This window comes from Bufo gargarizans, chromosome 4 (assembly GCF_014858855.1).
Source record: "Bufo gargarizans isolate SCDJY-AF-19 chromosome 4, ASM1485885v1, whole genome shotgun sequence".
In the NCBI taxonomy this organism is placed as follows: domain Eukaryota; kingdom Metazoa; phylum Chordata; class Amphibia; order Anura; family Bufonidae; genus Bufo; species Bufo gargarizans.
Window position 1 is genome coordinate 96,186,990 of NC_058083.1, and position 21,183 is coordinate 96,208,172.

Genomic DNA, 21,183 nt, shown 5'->3' on the forward strand with positions numbered 1-21,183 from the left:
AAGGACATTTGTCTGTGATATTCATCTCAAGAGAATGTGCTTTATGCAGCAGCCTTTTCATATAGTGTGCTAGCACGGGCACCACTGCTGGGTTGAAGGGTGGTTATAACCCCTGGATACAAGCAGTGTATATAATGTGATGGAAAAATGAATCAATGTAGCAAAGGAAGCAATATGGACAATCACAATACATTAGTGAATGCCTTGTTTTATCTTTCTCTACATGATAAATGCCATTTTCTGAAGTAAGACAACCCCTTTAATGCTATAGAAATCTTGTGGAAGAGCCTAAAGCAGACAGAGATGAAGCTGTTTTGTATTGTGGAATGGAATTTTTTACTCATTTGTTTGATTTGGTTATCTTTATTTAAATTTAGGACTAGTAGTGTTCTGTCTAGCAGGGTTAGAAAATCATTATAGTCTTCTGCCACAATCACAGTAATTCAGAAGTGTTTAGTGTGGTTATAGCACTATCTAGCGGTGATAAATTGTATTACACTTTGTTTTCTTGTTACAAGACTATTGCATTGTTGTTGACTATTGCAGGATGGGGAAAACCCTCAGCCGTGCGATGCCAGAAGATGTTAGGCTGCTCGGCCAGGACGACAGGATTAGGGAGCAGGTCACCTCCTAAAGCGTCCCTAACCTGACCCTAACTCCTAGCTCCATGGGCCGACCTTGAAGGTAGGAGGGCCCATGCTCAGGAACCCCGGATCCCTAACTCACCCTCCGACCGGTCCCTGAACTAGGAGTCAAGATAAGATGGCCTGTTCCTTCTGGACACGGAGGAGGGGGTCTCACTGGCCAAGCTACAAGGAATGGGGAAACACATACAACATACAGATATGACAGGCGAACTACTAGTTCCACACGTACCTGTCACAGCCACGCTGACTGGAACTCATGCATGCACTACTAATGTCCACAGAACAACTAGAGGACACAGCACACATAACACACAGGTAACCAGGACATCCGTAGTTGCAAATAAACAGAGACAAAGGAACACATCAACTGAACATCAAGACATAAACTTCACAGATAAACCTAAGAGTCACAGTTTGTTTGTTTTATGACCACAAGGGTGGCCCTCACTGGCAGATGGTATTCACAGGAGGCTGCTCCAGCTAAGCATGGCTGAAGCAACCCACTGAGCCATGCCAAACACAGAGGCTTTATAGGCCTAAGTGGCCACACCCACACACACACCCATTGTCTCACACACACAGAAAGGGAGTTAACCCTTCCACCACCAGGGAAGGGAAAACACCACTTAAAGGGGAAGTGCACACAATAACATCAAACCAAGTACACACATACACACACACCTAACATAGCTGTAGTCAGGTGTAACCGCATGCCACTGCTGCAAGCTGCCTAGCACCGCTCAGGCTGCTCTGCTGACACATACACAACACAACTAGTTGCCCGCGGCAACCACAAGTGAGGCCACACACCAGCGGCCCTCACCTGTGGTTGAACACCCAAACTAAACCGCAGGCAACCGCCTGCGGTTAAGGAGTCACGGTCATAGCCATGGCCGTGACAATTGTAGGTTATTGTTTGACATCCTGGGAAAGAGGAGTCTTCAGTCTCCAGGATCTCAGAGCTGTCCTATGCATGTCTTCTTCTCAAATTACACTATCCTTGCAAAAGCATATCTGGTGAGAAATCTACCTCTGTTTCAGGGATATTATGTTATGCAGAGCTGTTCAGTCAGTTTGTAATTGTTACTCAGGGAGTTATGACTGTTAGATAGGTGTGCAATATTATGTATAGGCAGACATCGTATCATGTGCCTTCATTGTTAATGTAATGTTATAGTACATGCAATCTTATACTTAATACTTATACATGCTATTTGTATTCTTGTAGTTTTACCACATATACAATCTCTCACTCATGCGCACCGCGCAGAGAGTACAACCTATTGACCAATAAACAAGTTGGACTAACAAGAAAAGTCCTCTTATTTGGAAGACAGGAATGATTTATGCTGTATGTCAGACTGCACACTGTGTGAACGTGTAAGAAGACAGAACAAGTAGTTTTAAGTCAAACTTATGCAGAAAAATAGAAATTCTTAAAGAGTGGTTACTTTCAAGAACCATTCTTTGGGAATTGATATCTGTTGATGATGGGCTTTTAAAAACTTAGTCGAGTAGATAATTCAGATGTAACACAGCCTAACCCCTTCATTTGATGCAATAGTACGTCACAGCGGGAAGTGACTTCCTGTAAATTAATGTGCTATTACGTCATGATAATCAGGCGGGCACAGGAGCTGAGCACGCCCGATCAGTGCAGGGGCCCTGCTTTGACTTGGTACCCTGCTGCATCCATCCCTTATATGCAGCAATCAATGCTGACCACGGCATATACAGTAGGAGGTTAAAAGAGGCAGGGATCTCCCTGTTCTCTTCATTGGCCTCACAAAGGTCTCTGGCGTCTGCTATTTACAGAAGCCTATGAGGCCCAGCCACCAGGCTGGATCTCCTAAGCAACTGCCAGTGTGAAACTGACAGTATCAATGTAGTACAATACAGCATGTATTCTACTGCATTGAAATGGGTCAGACGTCGAAAAGTTGAATAATAAAAACTGAAAAAAGCATAATAAAAAACTTTTATAACAATAAAAAATTAAAAGTTTCCAGTAAAAAAAGTGCCCCTTTCTCACCATCAAGCTATTTTTAATAAAAATGAATAAATAAATATACATACATTAGTACTGTCTCTTCTGTAAAAACACCCTCTATAAAAATATCAAATGATTTCAGGTGGACGCAGTAGAAAAAAATAAAATAAAAATGGTGCTATTTTTTGGGCACCTTGCCTCACAGTGATCAAAAAGTACTATGTAATCTGAAATGGTACCAACAAAAACAATAACTCATCCTACAAAAAACGCTTTGTTTACTGGTAAAAGGTGAATTGAGTAATGGATTCCATTAGCACGGACCATAACGCAATTCAATGATGGAATGCATAACAGATTGCCTTTAGAGGCATTCCGTTATTCATTCTGTCATAATAGAAGTCTATGGGCTGCATAACGAATCCATCCCGTTTCCGTTATGTGGAGGAGTCCTCTCTTGCATAACGGAAACAGGACGGATCTATTATGCAGGCCATAGACTTCTATTATAACGGAATAAATAACAGAATGCCTCTAAAGGCATTACGTTATGCATTCTGTCATAGAGTTGCGTTATGGTCCGTGGTAATTGAATCCATAATGCAATTCACCTTTTACCAGTAAATGAATCATAAACAAATTTCATAACCAGAAATTCGCTCATCTCTAGTGAACGCCGTAAAAAACAAAGAATAAAAACTGTGGCAGAACAGCCATTTTGTTCACCTTGCCTCACAAAAGGTGTTATATTGAGCGATCAAAAAATCATATATACTCAAAAATAGTATCATCATCTTATGCTTCAAAAAACGAGTCCTCACACAAGACCATCTCCAGAAAAATGTAAAAAATATGGCTTCCAGTACATGGCAATTCAAAAACATGATTTGTTTTTCAAAAATGCTTTGAGTAAAATTGGTAAAACATAAAAAACATATATAAAATAAATATATCTCTGGCACTAGGGGGGCACATAGAGGACATAATTATAGTGAGGGGCCAAAAGGAGGACATAACTACTGTGAATAGGCACAAAGGTGGGCATAACTACTGTGAAGGGGCCATAAGGTGGCATAGCTACTGTGAAGTGGCCACAAGTTGGGCATAACTACTGTGAAAGGTCACAAAGGTGCACACATCTACTGTGAAGGGGTTACAAGGAGGACATAACTACTGAGGAGGCACAATGTGGGCAAAACCATAGTGGGGGCGCAATGTGGACAATTCTGCAGTGAAGAGGGCACAATGTGGGCATTAGTACTGTGAGGGGGCTCAATGTAGGCATAATTACTTTGAATAAGGCACAATATGGGCATTAGTACTGTTTGGTAGTAGTAAGGGGAAATGCCCTAGATTACCCTGTTATACATTGGGATAGCTCGGTCTTACAGGGCTGCACAGCGCTCCCTGCTAGGTATTTGACATAGACAGTTACCATCCCATCCTTGTGCGATTATTCTTTTAGCTTTATCTCCACAGGGACCTTGTTCCGGATCCACCGGACATAACGCAGATGCAAGCAAAACCCATGATGCAGTAGAACCATTTAGTTGTTTAATTTATTGCAAGGTGTATTGGTACCACAGTGTTACCTAGATGGTGATACCAGATAGAATTTATTAACTGGGACTGAGTGAGTATAATTATGCACTGGGCGGAGTTAGAGGAGCAGCTTAGTGTTAAAAAAAGTGCTGCTTAACTTTTCTCCCTTTGTGTTCACAGCAATTCCGCCGCCCCCATCATTGAACCCCTCAAGTGCCATGTTCATCGCTGAGTGCGGCATCTGACATTAAAAATTGAGGCCTTTCAGGGGTTAATCCGGGTTAAAGGGAACCTGTCATGTGGATATTGGATTATAATCTAACTAATTATATACAATCATTAACTACTAAAAAGTACCTTTGCTGGTGTGACAGATTGTTACTTAATAATATACACACAAAGTTGCCACATGCCACATGCTAATGAGCTGATTTGAGTCCAGCGTGATGTCATTGAGTCCAGCGTATATTTAATTCAGAGCTATAGCCACTCCCCTGCCCACCTGCTGCTGATTCATATGGAAAATAACTGTCAATCTGTGTCATGGTCTTACCTTCTTACTGTTCTCCTTCGTTTGACATGTGCTGGCGGCCATCTTGGTTTCTGGGTTTCTTGTAGCCTCCCACCCTGCGGCTTCTCCTTCCCACTGGGAGGAGCTGGATGCCTAGCTCATATATATAGGAGGTCTGTGGCTTCAGTTCCTTGCTTGGTCCTCCTGTGTTCACATGCTTCTAAGACTGCTGCTGCTTCTGGTTCCTGATCCTGGCCTCGTCTGACTACCCCGTTGGTTCCTGATCCTGGCTTCGTCTGACTACCCTGCTGGTTCCTGATCCAGGCTTCGTCTGACTACCCTTCTGGTTCCTGACCTCTGTCTACGCAAGACCCTGCTTCGGTTTAGCCATCCGTTTGGACTTTTGCTTACAGCTTGATTTCAATAAAGCCTTCTTATTTCCACTTATCTCTTGTTGTATGTCTGGTTCATGGTTCCATGACATTAGGACCAAGCCATGAATTCTGACGGTACAGGGCCATCCTCGCTACCTACGCTGGTTGCCAGACTTGATCAGCAGGATCACCTGTTGGGTCGGTTCGCTGTGGCGTTGCAAACCCTGCTTGAACGCACGGCTCATTTCGCTTCCGTTGCCGATGGGTCGGTTGTCGCTCCTGGGCCCGCTCCTACTGCCGCTCCGGTTGTTGCGCCAGAGTCTACCCCGACACCTGTTGCTGCGCCTGCGGTGTCTCGGGGTATGACCGGTTCTGCCCCCCTTCCACAGCGCTTTGAGGGAGAGCCAACTCAGTGCCGAGGTTTCCTTAACCAGGTGGGCATTTATTTCGAGTTGCTGCCACATGCCTTTCCTACTGAGAGATCAAAGGTGGGCTTCTTGATCTCGCTGCTCTCGGACAAGGCCTTGGCCTGGGCCAGCCCTTTATGGGAGAACAACAATCCGGTGGTTGCCGAGTTTTCCGGTTTTGTTGCTTCTCTTCGGAAGGTATTCGATGTGCCGGCTCGTGCTGCCTCTGCTGCGAAGCTCCTTATGTCCATCAGACAGGGTTCACGATCCGTAGCTGAATACGCCATTGAGTTTCGTACCCTGGCAGCAGAGGTGGGCTGGAATAATGAGGCTCTGGTCGCTGCTTTCTCTCATGGTCTCTCGGATGCCTTGAAGGATGAGGTTGCAGCTAAGGACCTACCAGTGGAGCTCGAGTCTCTTATTTCTTTCCTGATTTTGATTGACACCAGACTCAGGGAGAGACCTTCCTTTAAGGAGAGCCTGCGGAGGTCTTCTAACAGATTGGCGCCTACGTTTGCTGTCCCACCCGTGCCTCCCTCTCCTCCCACGCCTCCTGGGGATGACTTGTCTGGGGGTGAACCCATGCAGCTGGGGTTTGCTCGCCTGTCCGAGGGGGAGAGGGTACTCCGGAGACGCGAGGGCCGATGCATGTACTGTGGTCTCGGTGGGCATTTTCGGTTGGCATGTCCGAACCGTCCGGGAAACGCTCGCACCTGAGATCCTGTCGGGGGCAGATCTTGGGTGGAGTCTCCTCGTCCCCGGTTTCCCGTGTTGACAAACCACTGATCACTGTTGTCCTCTCCTGGGTCGGGGGCTCGGTGACGACCCAGGCGTTGGTGGACTCTGGTGCTGGTGGTTTGTTCATTGATAGTGTGTTCGCTGCCGCCAATTCCATTCCTCTGCAGCCTCGAGGTTCCCCACTGGCTCTTGAGGCGATAGACGGCAGACCCCTTCTGCCGCCACACGTGACTCATGAGACCCTTCCAGTGGGGATAGCCATTGGTGCCGTTCACAGAGAGTCGGTCTGTCTCCAGGTAATTTCGTCTCCACACTACTCGGTGGTCTTGGGGTACCCCTGGCTCCAGAAGCATAATCCGACTTTCGATTGGAGATCGGCCGAGATCCTCTCGTGGTCACCGCAGTGTGGGGCTAGTTGCATCCATGGGCCTGTCAAGTTGCTGTGTACTTCCTCGGACTCTCTGTTGCCTCCTGAATACGAAGAGTACCGGGATGTATTCGATAAGGTGCGCGCGGTTGCCCTACCTCCGCACCGCCCATACGATTGTGCCATAGAGTTACAATCTGGTGCCGTTCCTCCTCGTGGCAAAGTCTATCCACTGTCGGTAGCGGAGAATAAGGCCATGGAGGAGTACGTGAGGGAGGCGCTTTCACGCGGACACATTCGCAAATCCTCGTCCCCGGCAGGGGCTGGATTTTTCTTTGTGAAAAAGAAGGGCGGTGAGTTGAGGCCTTGCATCGATTACAGGGGTCTCAATCGCATCACGATCAAGAACGCTTACCCGATACCCTTGATTTCCGAGCTGTTCGATCGCCTCAAAGGGGCCACGGTCTTTTCCCAAACTCGACCTGAGGGCGGCATATAACCTGGTAAGGATCAAGGCGGGCGATGAGTGGAAGACCGCGTTTAACACCAGGACCGGTCATTATGAATCCTTGGTTATGCCCTTTGGGTTGTGCAATGCGCCCGCAGTCTTCCAGGAATTCATCAACGATGTTTTCCGTGACCTGTTGCAGCAGTGTGTGGTGGTCTATTTGGATGACATCTTGGTATATTCTGAATCCATGGAGGCCCACATTATGGATGTCAGACGAGTGTTGCAACGGTTACGAGAGAACAGGCTGTTCGGTAAGCTTGAGAAATGCGAATTTCACCGATCCCAGGTAACCTTCTTAGGTTACATCATTTCCGCTGAGGGGTTCTCCATGGATCCTGAGAAGGTTTCGGCTGTCTTACAGTGGCCCCAGCCCAGTGGTCTCCGTGCCCTGCAGCGCTTTTTGGGCTTCGCCAATTATTATCGGATGTTCATCAGGGACTTTTCCATGCTAGCCAAGCCTCTCACGGATCTGACCAGGAAGGGCAGTAATTTCCAGGTCTGGCCGCTCGAGGCCATCCGAGCTTTTGAGGCTCTAAAGTCCGCCTTTGTGTCGGCTCCGATTCTGTCGCATCCCAACCCTGGGTTGCCCTTTGTCCTCGAGGTGGACGCGTCTGAGACGGGAGTAGGCGCCCTTCTGTCTCAGCGTAGAACACCAGAGGGTCCTCTGCTTCCTTGTGGATTTTACTCCCGGAAACTGTCTTCCGCGGAGTGCAACTATCAGATTGGTGACAGGGAGTTATTGGCCATCGTGCAGGCCCTTAAAGAATGGAGGCACTTGCTCGAGGGTTCGGTGGTTCCGGTTCTCATCCTGACGGACCACAAGAATCTGACCTACCTTTCTGAGGCCAAGAGATTGACACCACGTCAGGCCAGATGGGCTCTGTTCTTGTCACGTTTTAATTACGTGGTCTCCTACCTACCCGGTTCCAAGAACATCAGAGCGGATGCCTTATCACGGCAGTACTCCGAGCTGTCCGGGGAGGAGTCGATTCCGACTTCGGTCATACCTCCGAATCAGATCCTGGCCGCCATTCGCACCAGCCTGACCTCTCCCCTGGGTGAGCAGATTTTGGCGGCTCAATCTGGTGCTCCCTCTGGGAGACCCAACGGCAGGTGTTTTGTGCCTGAGGAGTTGCGCACTCGGTTGTTGCGAACCTACCATAACTCCAAGGCCGCGGGGCATCCTGGAAAGGATCAGCTGTCCTGGGCTGTTTCACGTCTGTTCTGGTGGCCTTCTCTACGTTCCGACATCGCCGCATATGTAGCGGCATGCTCCGTTTGTGCCCAGAGTAAGTCCCCTCGGCACCTTCCGTTGGGCCTTTTGCAACCCATAGCCACCGGGGAGCGCCCATGGTCACACCTGGGGATGGATTTCATTGTGGACCTCCCTGCATCCCGAGGCCATACGGTCATTCTCATGATTGTGGATCGGTTTTCCAAAATGTGCCACTGTGTTCCTCTCAAGAAGTTACCCTCTGCACAAGAGTTGGCCACGATTTTCGCCAGGGAGGTCTTCCGGTTGCACGGTTTGCCCAAGGAGATTGTGTCGGATCGGGGGAGTCAGTTTGTGTCCAGGTTCTGGTGCGCCTTTTGCTCCCAGTTGGGGATTCATCTCTCTTTCTCCTCGGCCTACCACCCTCAGTCCAATGGGGCTGCAGAACGATCCAATCAGGCCTTGGAGCAATTCCTTCGTTGCTATGTCTCCGATCACCAAGACAATTGGGTTGACCTCCTGCCTTGGGCTGAGTTTGCCAGGAACACGGCGGTGAACTCTTCCTCTGGGACGTCTCCCTTCATGGCCAATTATGGGTTCCAACCTGCCGTGTTACCGGAGGTATTCTCTCCCCAGGATATTCCGGCTGTGGAGGATCACCTTTCCGTCCTACGTGCTTCTTGGGTACAGATCCAGAGGTCCCTTGAGGTCTCTGCGCAGCGCCAGAGACTCCAGGCTGATCGCAGACGAGCGCCCGCTCCTTCCTACCAGGTCGGAGACCGTGTATGGTTGTCCACCCGCAACCTCAACCTTCGAGTGCCCACTCCCAAGCTGGCGCCTCGCTTTGTTGGTCCCTTCCGAGTGCTTCGCAGGGTAAACCCGGTAGCCTATGCCCTTGCGCTTCCTCCTGGCATGCGGATCTCCAACGTGTTTCATGTCTCCCTGTTGAAGCCATTGGTGTGTAATCGTTTCACTTCCTCGGTTCCTCGGCCCCGTCCGGTCCAAGTGGGCAATCGTGAGGAATATGAGGTGAGCAATATCCTGGACTCACGCCTGGTCCGCGGTCGGTTGCAGTTTTTGGTCCATTGGCGTGGTTATGGTCCAGAGGAGCGTTCCTGGGTTCCCTCCGCAGATGTTCATGCTCCTGCTTTGCTCCGAGCCTTCCACGCACGCTTCCCTCAGAAACCGTTCCTTACTCCGCGGAGGAGGGGCCCTTGAGGGGGAGGTACTGTCATGGTCTTACCTTCTTACTGTTCTCCTTCGTTTGACATGTGCTGGCGGCCATCTTGGTTTCTGGGTTTCTTGTAGCCTCCCACCCTGCGGCTTCTCCTTCCCACTGGGAGGAGCTGGATGCCTAGCTCATATATATAGGAGGTCTGTGGCTTCAGTTCCTTGCTTGGTCCTCCTGTGTTCACATGCTTCTAAGACTGCTGCTGCTTCTGGTTCCTGATCCTGGCCTCGTCTGACTACCCCGTTGGTTCCTGATCCTGGCTTCGTCTGACTACCCTGCTGGTTCCTGATCCAGGCTTCGTCTGACTACCCTTCTGGTTCCTGACCTCTGTCTACGCAAGACCCTGCTTCGGTTTAGCCATCCGTTTGGACTTTTGCTTACAGCTTGATTTCAATAAAGCCTTCTTATTTCCACTTATCTCTTGTTGTACGTCTGGTTCATGGTTCCATGACAATCTGAAGCCGGTAGGCGGGGAGAGTCAGGAGCTCATAAATATTCATGACTCATCATTATCAGCTGGAGCTTTTCAATACAAGATGTTGGCAGATTGACTGGGTCAATTAAAGAAAGTGACCCAGCATTTTGCTAAGAGAATCAGTCACTTATTTATGTTGCCCTTAGTTAGGACACCATAAAACTGGTGACCGGTTCCCTTTAAAAATGAAAAACAAAACATACCTTATGCATTTGCTTGCAAAGAGAACATCATGGCCATCTTGATTAAAGAAACCGGACAAAATCTTGAGCGGTGATGTGATGACGTCATCACATCATCAAGCTGACTGGGCGTGGTGATGATCATTACTGATGATGTCACTATGCTTGGCCAGCTCCTTGATGTGGTGATGCAACACGTTACCGTGCACAAGCTTTTGAGAAGTTTCTTCCATCAAGATGAGTACAACGGCTTCTCTGCGAGCAAATGGATGAGGTGAGTATGTATTTTTTTTTTTTTTACCACCATTTCAGGAAAAATAGATTAGTTACCACAAATAGCAAGGAAATTCCGCATTGTGGCAAATTGAATTTTTCCCAAATTCAGATCGAAGTCAATTCATTTGACTTCGATGGGGTCGACAATATTCACTACACCCATTACAAAATTTTGTGAGGGTGTAGTTTCTAAGATGGAGTCACTTATTGGGGGTTTCTTTTTAATTTAAGCTCAGAGCCTCTGAAGTTGTCAGCCAGTGCTGTATAAATCAACAAACTAGGCTTGAAATGCACATGGTGCTCTTTCTCTTCTGAGCCCTGTGGTTTGCCCATACAGCAGTTTATGACAACATATTAGAAAAATGGTGCTCTTTCTCTTCTGAGTCCTGTGATTTGCCATAGAGCAGTTTATGACAACATATTAGAAGAATTCAGGTGAAAATGAGTAACAAATTGTTAGTAATTTTTTTCCTGTTACCATTGTAAAAATGAAATCTTTGGCCTAAAGGGACATTTTCTTGTAAAATGTGTAATTTTTCAATTTCACGACCAAGTGTTTCTAAAATGTATGAAACGCCTGCTAGGCCAATTTGCCGATTTAATAACTTGAGAGATGTGGTTACTAAAATGGGGCCATTTATGGATGATTTCTATTATATAAGCCTCTCAAAGTGACTTAACAACTGAATTGATTCTTTAAAAAGTGGATGCTGGAAATTTTCTAACACCCTAACAAAATGAAATTACATTTACAAAATTATGTTAACATAAATCAGACATATGGAGAATGTAAAGCAAAAACTATTTTATCATAAAAACAGAGAAATTCAAATTTAGAAAGTTGCCAATTAGAAAGTTGCTAATTTTTCCATATTTTGGGTAACTTTTGTACTTCTTTTTACAAATAAAGTTGAAAAATATTGACAAAAAATTACTTATAGCATGAAGTACAACGTCTCATGAGAAAATAATCTCAAAACGGCTTAGATAAATAAAAGCATTATTGCCACATAAAGTGACACATTGGTCAGGAAGGTGAAAACTGACCCAGGGTAGAAGTGGTAAAGGGATTCTCGGGACTATTTATAAGAACAGTTCTTTCTAGTGCCCTGTGGGAGGAAGATTGTTAGGTTAATATCAGTTCCTCACTCCGCCGATGCCATATGCAGTCTGTGTGAGTGCAGTGGGGACAGTGGCATAGGCAGACTGAGGAATTGGTAAATAGTAACCTTCCAAAGGCCCCTAGAAAGAAGTCTCTTTTTTTTATTAAAAAAATCCCTTAAACAAGTAGAAAGACCAAAAAGTTAAAAGCTGTGGACACCTCTGAACACCTTTGATTTCACTGCATTAACTTTTACAAATAAAATAAATGTTAATGGTTTTTATTTATATAATTTTCTATCATTTGGCTTCAGCATCTTGAATCTAATACAGTAAACTGCTTGATCCCCAATACTAATCTAAGCACCGATCCTATTTGATTTAAAGAGAACATGTCAGCAGGATTAATCCTATTAAACTATGCATACTGTCTGGTAGAGTTGATCTAGCTCATCACAATCATAGTTGTTTTGTGAAAATCGGTTGCAGCATTTACAAGAATAAAAGTCCTGTAGTCTTTATGCAAATAATGAGGGTTTCAGAGAACTGAGGGGTGAGGCTTACCTCCCCATTTTTCCAGTGCTGGCCACACCCCTCAGTTCCCTCATTTTTAGGAAATATATATACATATATACCTCCATGCAATGCAATAAAAAATGTTCAAAGTGTCAATTGCCTGTAAACTAATCCACAGGACAGGAAATAGCCATCTGATTGATGGGGGTCCTGTTCCCCCAAATTAACGGAAAGGCAGATCGCACATGCCGCTGCCACTCCATTCATTTCTATGGGACTGCAGGAAATAGTTCAGGGCTTTCCTTGATTATATCCGGCAGTCCTACAGAGATAAAATGAAATTGCCTATAATGCACAACCGACAATCAACCTTCTATAGGCAATAACATAACGAGAGACGAAGAGTTGGTACAGTCTCACTATTTTACCTGATGGCCCCTGCACTGCCGAAATAAGCCTCTTTGTCACTTGGGGAGCATTGTGTTTGTGCTTTGGTGTTTTGTGGATCCCCAATACACAGTTTGCAGAGATTGGAATCAATGGCTGATCCAGGAGCACAGCTCTGACTGAAGTAGGACCCTGTTCGGTACAGATAAAGATTTAAACATTATTAACTTATTTTCAGATCAGGACTACCACCAGCCATTCTAATATTAATGAGTCATCTATCAAAACAGGGACTGGACAATATTCAGACTAAAGAACTAGTATGTGCATGATATTCTACTGTATGTAGCTGGAGGAGCATGTACAGATTACTGTTATCATTACTTTATAGTTCACAGTAGACACTGTTTGAATTTTTTCCAATTTGCCTAAAAACTGTCCTTAATTTCTGAAGTTTACAAAATAAAGTACAGTTGCAATAAAAATTAAAGAAGCACTCCAGGATTTTTAATTGTTTTGCTTAGATAGTGATTATATACTATAGTTGTGAATGTTGTGATGTCTGCTATACCGGTATAAGCAGACACCGATATTCTGGGATCGGTATAAGACAAGGGTGCCAATTGGTATTGACATAGATGTGAGCTACGTTTCGTTATAATTTCACAAGAATACTTAAGTGTTTAGACACTTGTATATAAAAATAGCTCCAAATTTATATAATATTCCATCTTGATTGAAGATCTTGGCTGAAATTTCATGCGTGGTGACGTATGACGTCACTATGCCCGCCTTCATGATGATGTAATCTTGCGCTGCGCGAGATTTCGCGCCACATCTTCAAGCAAGATAGTGATAGCTGGCCCATTGCGAGCAAATGGAGGTAGTAAGTTTGATTTTAAAAAAATTATGTAAATTTTACACTGTTTTATATTAAGATGTCGCTATCATGTTTGAACGCAGCATCTGAGGGGTACAATGATGGGGGGGCGGTGCTATCGCAGCTCCCTGTCATTACACCTGCCACTTACAAAAAATGCGCTTGGTGACAAAGTAATTAATCATGAAGCAATTATTATTATTTTTTTTATTCGGTGAATCTCAGCCGAATCAAACTTTTCAAAAATCCGCTCAACTCTTGGACCCTTCACTGCTGTCTACACCTTAGCGCAAGCTCTATGCTGGTGGTCAGACTTGTGGTCTCACGACCAAATTCCCATTAGGTTAGGTTGTAACAAATTACACTGCTAGAATATTGATGCTGAATTAGCAATTTATGTAAAATAAACAAAATGGAGTGCTTCTTTAAGTGAACTCTTAGGAATTTCTAATAAAATACATACATACCAACTTTCTTCATTTAAGGGCATTTCTTCATTTGGGGCATTTAAGCAACACTCAATCCAGCCCCATTTCACAGAGCAATTTTTAGGAACCAGCATTCCGAGAAAAGCTCCTTCCCTATAATTACTATGATTGTCGGCCAATGTGAAGTCACAATTATAGGCAACTCACAACGATCTAATTAAACTAATAACACACAAACAGTTGTACCATTCATGTCTTTTATTGTGCACATTGAGTAAACATTTTGCAGGAGAATATAAGGACATCAGTCCATGACCTTAGGCTGATGAGGTGTTGAGTGGCAATAACCTAAAGTACACAACGCAATTCAACTAAAGGATGGTTGAAAAAAACATTAGTGAAGTGGTCAAGTTAGAGACTCCTGACCTTAACCCTTGTACCTTATTGACACAAAGATAAACTGCAAGATGAACTGAAACACATTTGTTGTGCAAATCTTAATGCCCTATTACACCAGAAGATAATAGTGAAGATCATCACTAACAAGCAATCGTATGAACAATTGTCTGTTTGTTAGTTTTTTCTTGAAACCAGCAAACCTCCCTTTAACACATAGGGTGCCAGCGCCGTATATATGCAAAGGTGCTGGGAAGTGTGTCTGAAATCCCAGCGCTGTACAGCTATGGCATGCTGAATGGGTGGGCGCAGGAGCTGCGCCCGCCCAATCAGCTGCAGGGGTCCGGCAGTCACTGATAGCCGTCACCCTGCTGCATGCGCCCACAATGGTGAAAACATTAACACTCGTAATGCCATGGTCAGAGCTGACAGCAGCATGTGCAGTATTCTGACAGGTCCCTGCATTGTACAGGAGATTAGACCCCCAAAAGTTGGAGTCCTGGAGTTTGACACAAACTTTATATATCTATCAAAATATCACATGATCCACCCCGTCAAGTGTGTGCCGTAAAAAAAAAACTGTTCCATTTTCTTGTCACCTTGCCTCACAAAAAGTGAAATACCAAGCTGTCAAAAAGGCATATGCAGCCCAAAATGGTACCACTCAAATCGTCATCTCATCCCGCAAAAGATGAGACCCTCCTACCTAAGACAATTGTCCCAAAAATTATAAAAATATTGCTCTCAGAAAATGGCAACACAAAAACAAGATTTTATTTTGTTTAAAAATGTTTTTACTGTGTAAAACTTAACAAAGATAAAAATAATAGACACATTGGGTATTGCCGCATGCATAACAACCTGCTCTATTAAAATATAACAGGTGAATGCTGTAAAAAAAAATAATAATAATAAACTATGCCAAAACAGTAATTTTTTTTGTCACCTTGCCTCATAAAAAGTGTAATACCAAGCAATCAAAAAGGTGTATGTAGCCCAGAATGGTACCAATCAAATCGTTATCTCATCCCGCAAAAAATATGCCCTTACCTAAGACAATCTTCCAAAAATAAATATATATATATATCTATATATATATCACCTTGCCTCACAAAAAGTGTAACACCAAGCGATCAAAAAGTCTTATGTACCCCAAAATGGTGCCAATCAAACCGTCATCTTATCACACAAAAAGTTAGACCCCTAAGCTAAGACAATAGCCCAACAAAAAAAAATATGTTTCTCAGAAAGTGGCAACACAAAAACAAGATTTTATGATATTCAAAAATGCTTTCACTGTGTAAAACTAAAAAAAAAAAAATGATAGACATATTATGTATCGCCGCCTCTGTAACAACCTTCTCTATAAAAATATCACATGATATGTCCCCTTAGGTGAATGCTGTAAAAAAAATTTTAAGAAACTGTGCCAAAACAGACATTTTTGGTCACCTTGCCTCACAAAAAGTGTAATACTAAGCGATCAAAAAGTCTTATGTACTCCAAAATGGTACCAATAAAAATGTCACCTCATCCCGCTAAAAAAATCTATCAAAATCTGCTCTGCAAAAGCCTTATGGCGCTCCTTCCATTCTGAATCCTGCTATGTGGCCCCCACCCCAGCAGTTTACCACTGTACATGGGGTGTTGCCGTATTCACGAGAAAATTGGTAACAAATTATGGGGTGCTTTTTCTCTTGTTACCCTTGTGAAAATGAAAAATTTGGGGCTAAAGCAACGATTTATTGGAAGAAATGAAACTTCCAAATTCCATAAAACGCTTAGGGGGTCAAAGTGCTAGTCATTAAGGGGTGTAGTTTCCAAAATGGGGTCACTTTGTGATGGTTTCCACTGTAGGGGTACGTCAGGGTCTCTTCAAATATAAAATGGTGCCTAAAAACTATTCTAGCAAAATCTGCCTCCAAAATCCATATGGCACTTCTTTCCTTCTGACCACTGCCATCTGCCCATAGAGCAGTTTATCACCACATATGGGGTATTTATGTAAACTACAGAATCAGAGTAATATATATTGTGGTTTATTTTGCTGTTAACTCTTGCTGTGTTGCAAGAAAAAAATAGATTAACATAAAAAAATCTACCCAAAAAATTAAATCTTTAAAAATTCCTTGTCCATTTTCCATTCATTCTTGTGGAACACCTCAAGGGTTAACAAAGTTTGTAACATCCGTTTTGAAAAATTTGAGGGGTGTAGTTTCTAAAATTGGGTCATTTATGGGACTTTATAACTGAATTGGTGCTTAAAAAATGGTTTGGGAAATTTTGTTGAAAATTTGAAAAATTACTTCTAAAATTCTAAGCCTTCTAACGTCCGAAAAAAATAAAATGACATTATGCCAAAATAATACAAAATTATGCCAACATAAAGCAAACATATGGACAATGTTGATTGATAACTATTTTATGAGGTATTACTATCTGTCATAAAAGTAGAGAAATTCAAATTTAGAAAACTGTGAATTTTTCAAAATTTTGGGTAAATTTTGGATTATTTTATAAATAAAGTTGAAATATATCAACTCAGATTTACCACTGTCATGATGTACAATATGTCACGAGAAAACAATCTCAGAATGGCTTGGATAAGTGAAAGCATTCCAAAGTTTTTACCACATAAAGTGACATATGTCAGATTTGCAAAAATTGGCCTGGGATTTAAGGTGAAAAGTGGCTTGGTACTGAAAGGATTAAGGAGATAATATTGTTCACATCGGGGGAGATGTATCAAAACTTGGGCAGAGGAACAGTGGAGTAGCTTCCCACGACAACCAACAAGGCTCTCTTTTCATTTTCTGAAGGGTCTCAGAAAAATGATATCCTTGTGCAACTACTCCACATTTCTTCTGATAAATCCCCTGCGTTGTATTATCATGCAATATTACTGAATAATATTCTACTCACCAATATCACAATTCTTAGTCTGTTTACTAATTTGGCTCACAGGGACCATCCATCCAGTCCAATGACCAACACCAGTGTGACAGGACTTTTTGTCTTTAAGATTGTTCCATGTGATGTCTTTGTCGCTCTTCTTTACTAAGGCTACAGTGTAGGTTCCACCAAAAGCTAGACCAAACAAAGCATTACACAGTAAATATAGGACACCTGTTAATTAACTAAATCACAAAACAGTTTTTATATCAATGGTAGAGATAACCGAATTGATTTGGAATTCATCCTGAATTTCTTTCTCCTCTTTTATACGAGAAAGAGACCAAATTGAAGGACAACTGGGTGTTTCACACCACCAGGTTTCGTTTAGCTATCTGTACTGCTCTGGAGCAAGGGTACTTTGTACTATGAACTGGTCATATTGCTGCAAAGCCACCAACTCCCTGCTTTGTTGTACTAGAGTTAGGCCTCTTTCACACTTGCGTTGTCCGGATCCGGCGTGTACTCCACTTGCTGGAATTACACGCTGGATCCGGAAAAACGCAAGTGTACTGAAAACATTTGAAGACGGATCCGTCTTCAAAATGCTTTCAGTGTTACTATGGCACCCAGGACGCTATTAAAGTCCTGGTTGCCATAGTAGGAGCGGGGAGCGGGGGAGCGGTATACTTACAGTCCGCGTGGCTCCCGGGGCGCTCCAGAGTGACGTCAGAGCGCCCCATGCTCATTGATGACAAGCCATGCGATCACGTCATCCATGTGCGTGGGGCGCCCTGACATCACTCTGGAGCGCCCCGGCAGCCGCACGGACGGTAAGTATGCTGCTTCCCTGCTCTCCACTACACTTTACCATGGCTGCCAGGACTTTAGCGTCCCAGCAGCCATGGTAACCATTCAGAAAAAGCTAAACGTCGGATCCGGCAATGCGCCGAAACAACGTTTAGCTTAAGGCCGGATCCGGATCAATGCCTTTCAATGGGCATTAATTCCGGATCCGGCCTTGTGGGAAGTCTTCAGGATTTTTGGCCGGAGCAAAAAGCGCCGCATGCTGCGGTATTTTCTCCGGCCAAAAAATGTTCCGTTCCGGAACTGAAGACATCCTGATGCATCCTGAACGAATTTCACTCCATTCAGAATGCATTAGAATGCCCATATATAACTGATCAGGATTCTTCCGGCATAGAGCCCCGACGACGGAACTCTATGCCGGAAGAAAAGAACGCAGGTGTGAAAGAGCCCTTAACTGTGATTTATGCTGTTGTGTGCACTTATCCTGTTCATTTGCACTGCTGTTGAACTATATCTGCAATGCACTGTTAATGCACAGCCAGCCAATACAGGAAGCATGTGACTTTGTACCTATGCACTGAAAAGTTAGAAATCGTCCCCTGTTACTATAAGGAACTATGCTAAGTTTTGGAGGGAAAAGTACAGACACAGTGACCTTTTCATTGTCTGGTTTGTTTATGGCTGAAGATGTGTTTATTTCTGGAAAAACTGCTTATTCATTCTCATAGACATGCATTGAAATGCTATACAAGTCTATGACAGACTGAAATTGTTACAATGTTTCTGTTTAGGCTGTGACTATTCACTCCACTCTTCCCACTAGAATGTTCTAGTTCAGCTAGAAACTGTATACAAGGAGCACAGTTAGAACCCCTAGCAGTCTGCAAACAGAACCATTTTTTTTTTTCAGGAACCGCTTGACAACCAGATAGAACACGTGTGCCATGCAGGGCGCATGGCTCAGCCCTCCTTGACGCAGCACCGACACCATGTTCTTCCCATTGTTAGTCACCATGGTTCAGATCTTGAGTTGTCATGGAGAAAGCCAGGATTTGATTTCTTGATGAAGGACACGGAGCAATTTCTCCCCTGCGTGACTCCGTTCGTCCAGGCAAATGAGGTGCAGAACAGCATGACACTCTTATGCCCTGCACATGTGGTATGCTGGAGGGGCACTGTGAATTGTCCCTGCAGTGGGGGCTGAGGACACGGTGGAGGATGAGGACATTGTCGCAGGACCAACGGCATGAGAACATGGAGGCAGAAGTGGCGTCACCTGGCCAAGTTCTGGTGTGACTGTGCAGAAACCACATTAAGCCAGTGGGCCATAAAGGACATGTATTGTCCCTGACCGTAGTTACAGCTCCACACGTCGGCATTGCTGTGCACTTTGGCAGCCACCGACAGGCTCAAGGACTGGCCCACCTTCTGTTCTACATACGTGTCCAGGGCTGGTACTTTTTGGCCAAGAAATGATGGCCTGGGACTCTCCACCTCGGCTCAGCACAAGCCATTAGTTCTCTGAAAGGCGCAGAGTCCATCACTTGGAAAGGGACCGACTGCTTCTGTGCCGTTGGATGAGTGCACGCATACTGTTGTCTCTTGGCAATTGCTTCGGTAATTGATTGCTGATGGAATGACTGACGATGAGTAAGAGGAGGAGCAGGAGCATCAGGACCAGCAGATGATGGGAAGGACAGACAGCTTCCTTTGGCTCAGGTGGTGGAGCCTTGACTGCATGAAATCGGATGTGTGCCACTGGGTGATGCTGGACCTCCACATCGGAGCCACGGTTCTCCCATGCCACTTTATGGTGACGCTGCATATGTTGACGGAGGGCCATGGTGCCAGCATTGGCACCCTGGCCCATGCTTCTCCTTCTGCCCACAGATTCTACAATTGGCCATGTTCACCTCCTCTGATGGCTTAACAAAAAACTACCACACCGCTGAGTAGGTGATTTTACCTCAACACTCTGCACTGAATGACTGCTACCGCCGCTGCTTCTGTGAACTCCTGCACCACTATTTTAAGGGCAGGTAGGCTCCTACGAAGCGGGGGGGGGGGGGGGTTTACCCCAGGCACATCTGGCTCCCAACCTTCCACTGCTACCACCCTGCTGACTCCCGGCCACGCTAGCGACTTGCTGGCTCACGGGCAAGCTGCCACCCTCTTCTCCCGATGATGATGAAGCCCCTAATTCACCCAGCTCCCAAGTGAAATCATCTACATCATCATCATCAAGTACTGTCTGCACGTCACTGATGACCTCCTCAACGGTCTCTGGGTCAGGAGCCTGACTGCTCGCAACATCAGCTACCATGCAACTCTCATCATCACTACTTGCCCTCCTACCGAAGGAAAAGGCGGATGTCTCCTTCACATCTTGGCTGGCCAGTAGCTGCTGACTGTCCTTACTGTGAAGTGGAGCTGAGCCCACAGCATATAATACTTCTCTGGCTGAGGGAACAGAAAAGGACAGAGGCCGATTGAGGACAGCTGAGGGCACAGGGCCTGCTCCCAGGCCATGCCAAATTAGGGTTGTGTCCGACGAACACACAACTCTTGGCTGGAGGTATCTGATGTTACTTGGGACGAAGTGGATGACCAAGTCAACCATTCAAGAACTTCTGAGTTGCTGGTCAAGACACGACCACTAGATGACACTGGGAGCTCAGGCCTCTTGCTGTGACTCCTGCTGCCACGCTCCTTAATCTGCTGCGACCTGTGCCTGTGCCAGAAACAATTAGGCCTCTGCCACTCCCCTGTGCAGGGCCTGGCACTTTTCTGTCTCACATACTGTTAGATCTAATAAATAAATGAAAAGGAAATAAAACACACTAGAAAAGTCTATACTATTCTCACTTCACCACACAACGGCTAATAAGCCCCATTTTTTTCCCACTAATACATGCCAAAAAGGGCTTTAGAACATATAACTGCACCGCTGAATGGCAAATATATATTTTTTGCCACTAATACAAGCCAAAAAGGGCTGTAATTTTCTCACTTACCGACACAACGGCAAATACTTTTTTGTGCCACTAATACACACAAAAAAGTGCTTTGGAACATATAACTGCACCTCTGAATAGCAAATATATATTTTTTTGCCACTAATACATGCCAAAAAGGGCTGTAATTTTCTCACTTCACCACAAAACTGCAAATACTTTTTTGCCACTAAAACACACAAAAAAGGTTTTTAGAACATACTGTATAACTGTACGCTGAACGGCAAATATATATTTTATGCCACTATTAAACGCTAAGAAGGGCTGCAATTTTCTCACTTCCCCACACAACGGC

The 21,183-nt window shown here is 44.7% G+C and overlaps 1 protein-coding gene across 2 annotated transcripts in view; it reads right to left on the reverse strand.

The window, feature by feature from the left end:
• The window catches only part of LOC122935126 (saxiphilin-like), a 133,900-nt gene that overhangs the window by 13,774 nt on the left and 98,943 nt on the right, over window positions 1-21,183 (reverse strand). For both annotated transcript variants that reach the window (XM_044290889.1, XM_044290890.1), the window contains 2 exons: window positions 17,095-17,259; window positions 12,510-12,660 (listed from right to left, as the gene is read on the reverse strand). In XM_044290889.1, the coding sequence (XP_044146824.1) occupies window positions 12,510-12,660; window positions 17,095-17,259 (316 nt within the window). The remainder of the gene's footprint in view (window positions 1-12,509; window positions 12,661-17,094; window positions 17,260-21,183) is intronic.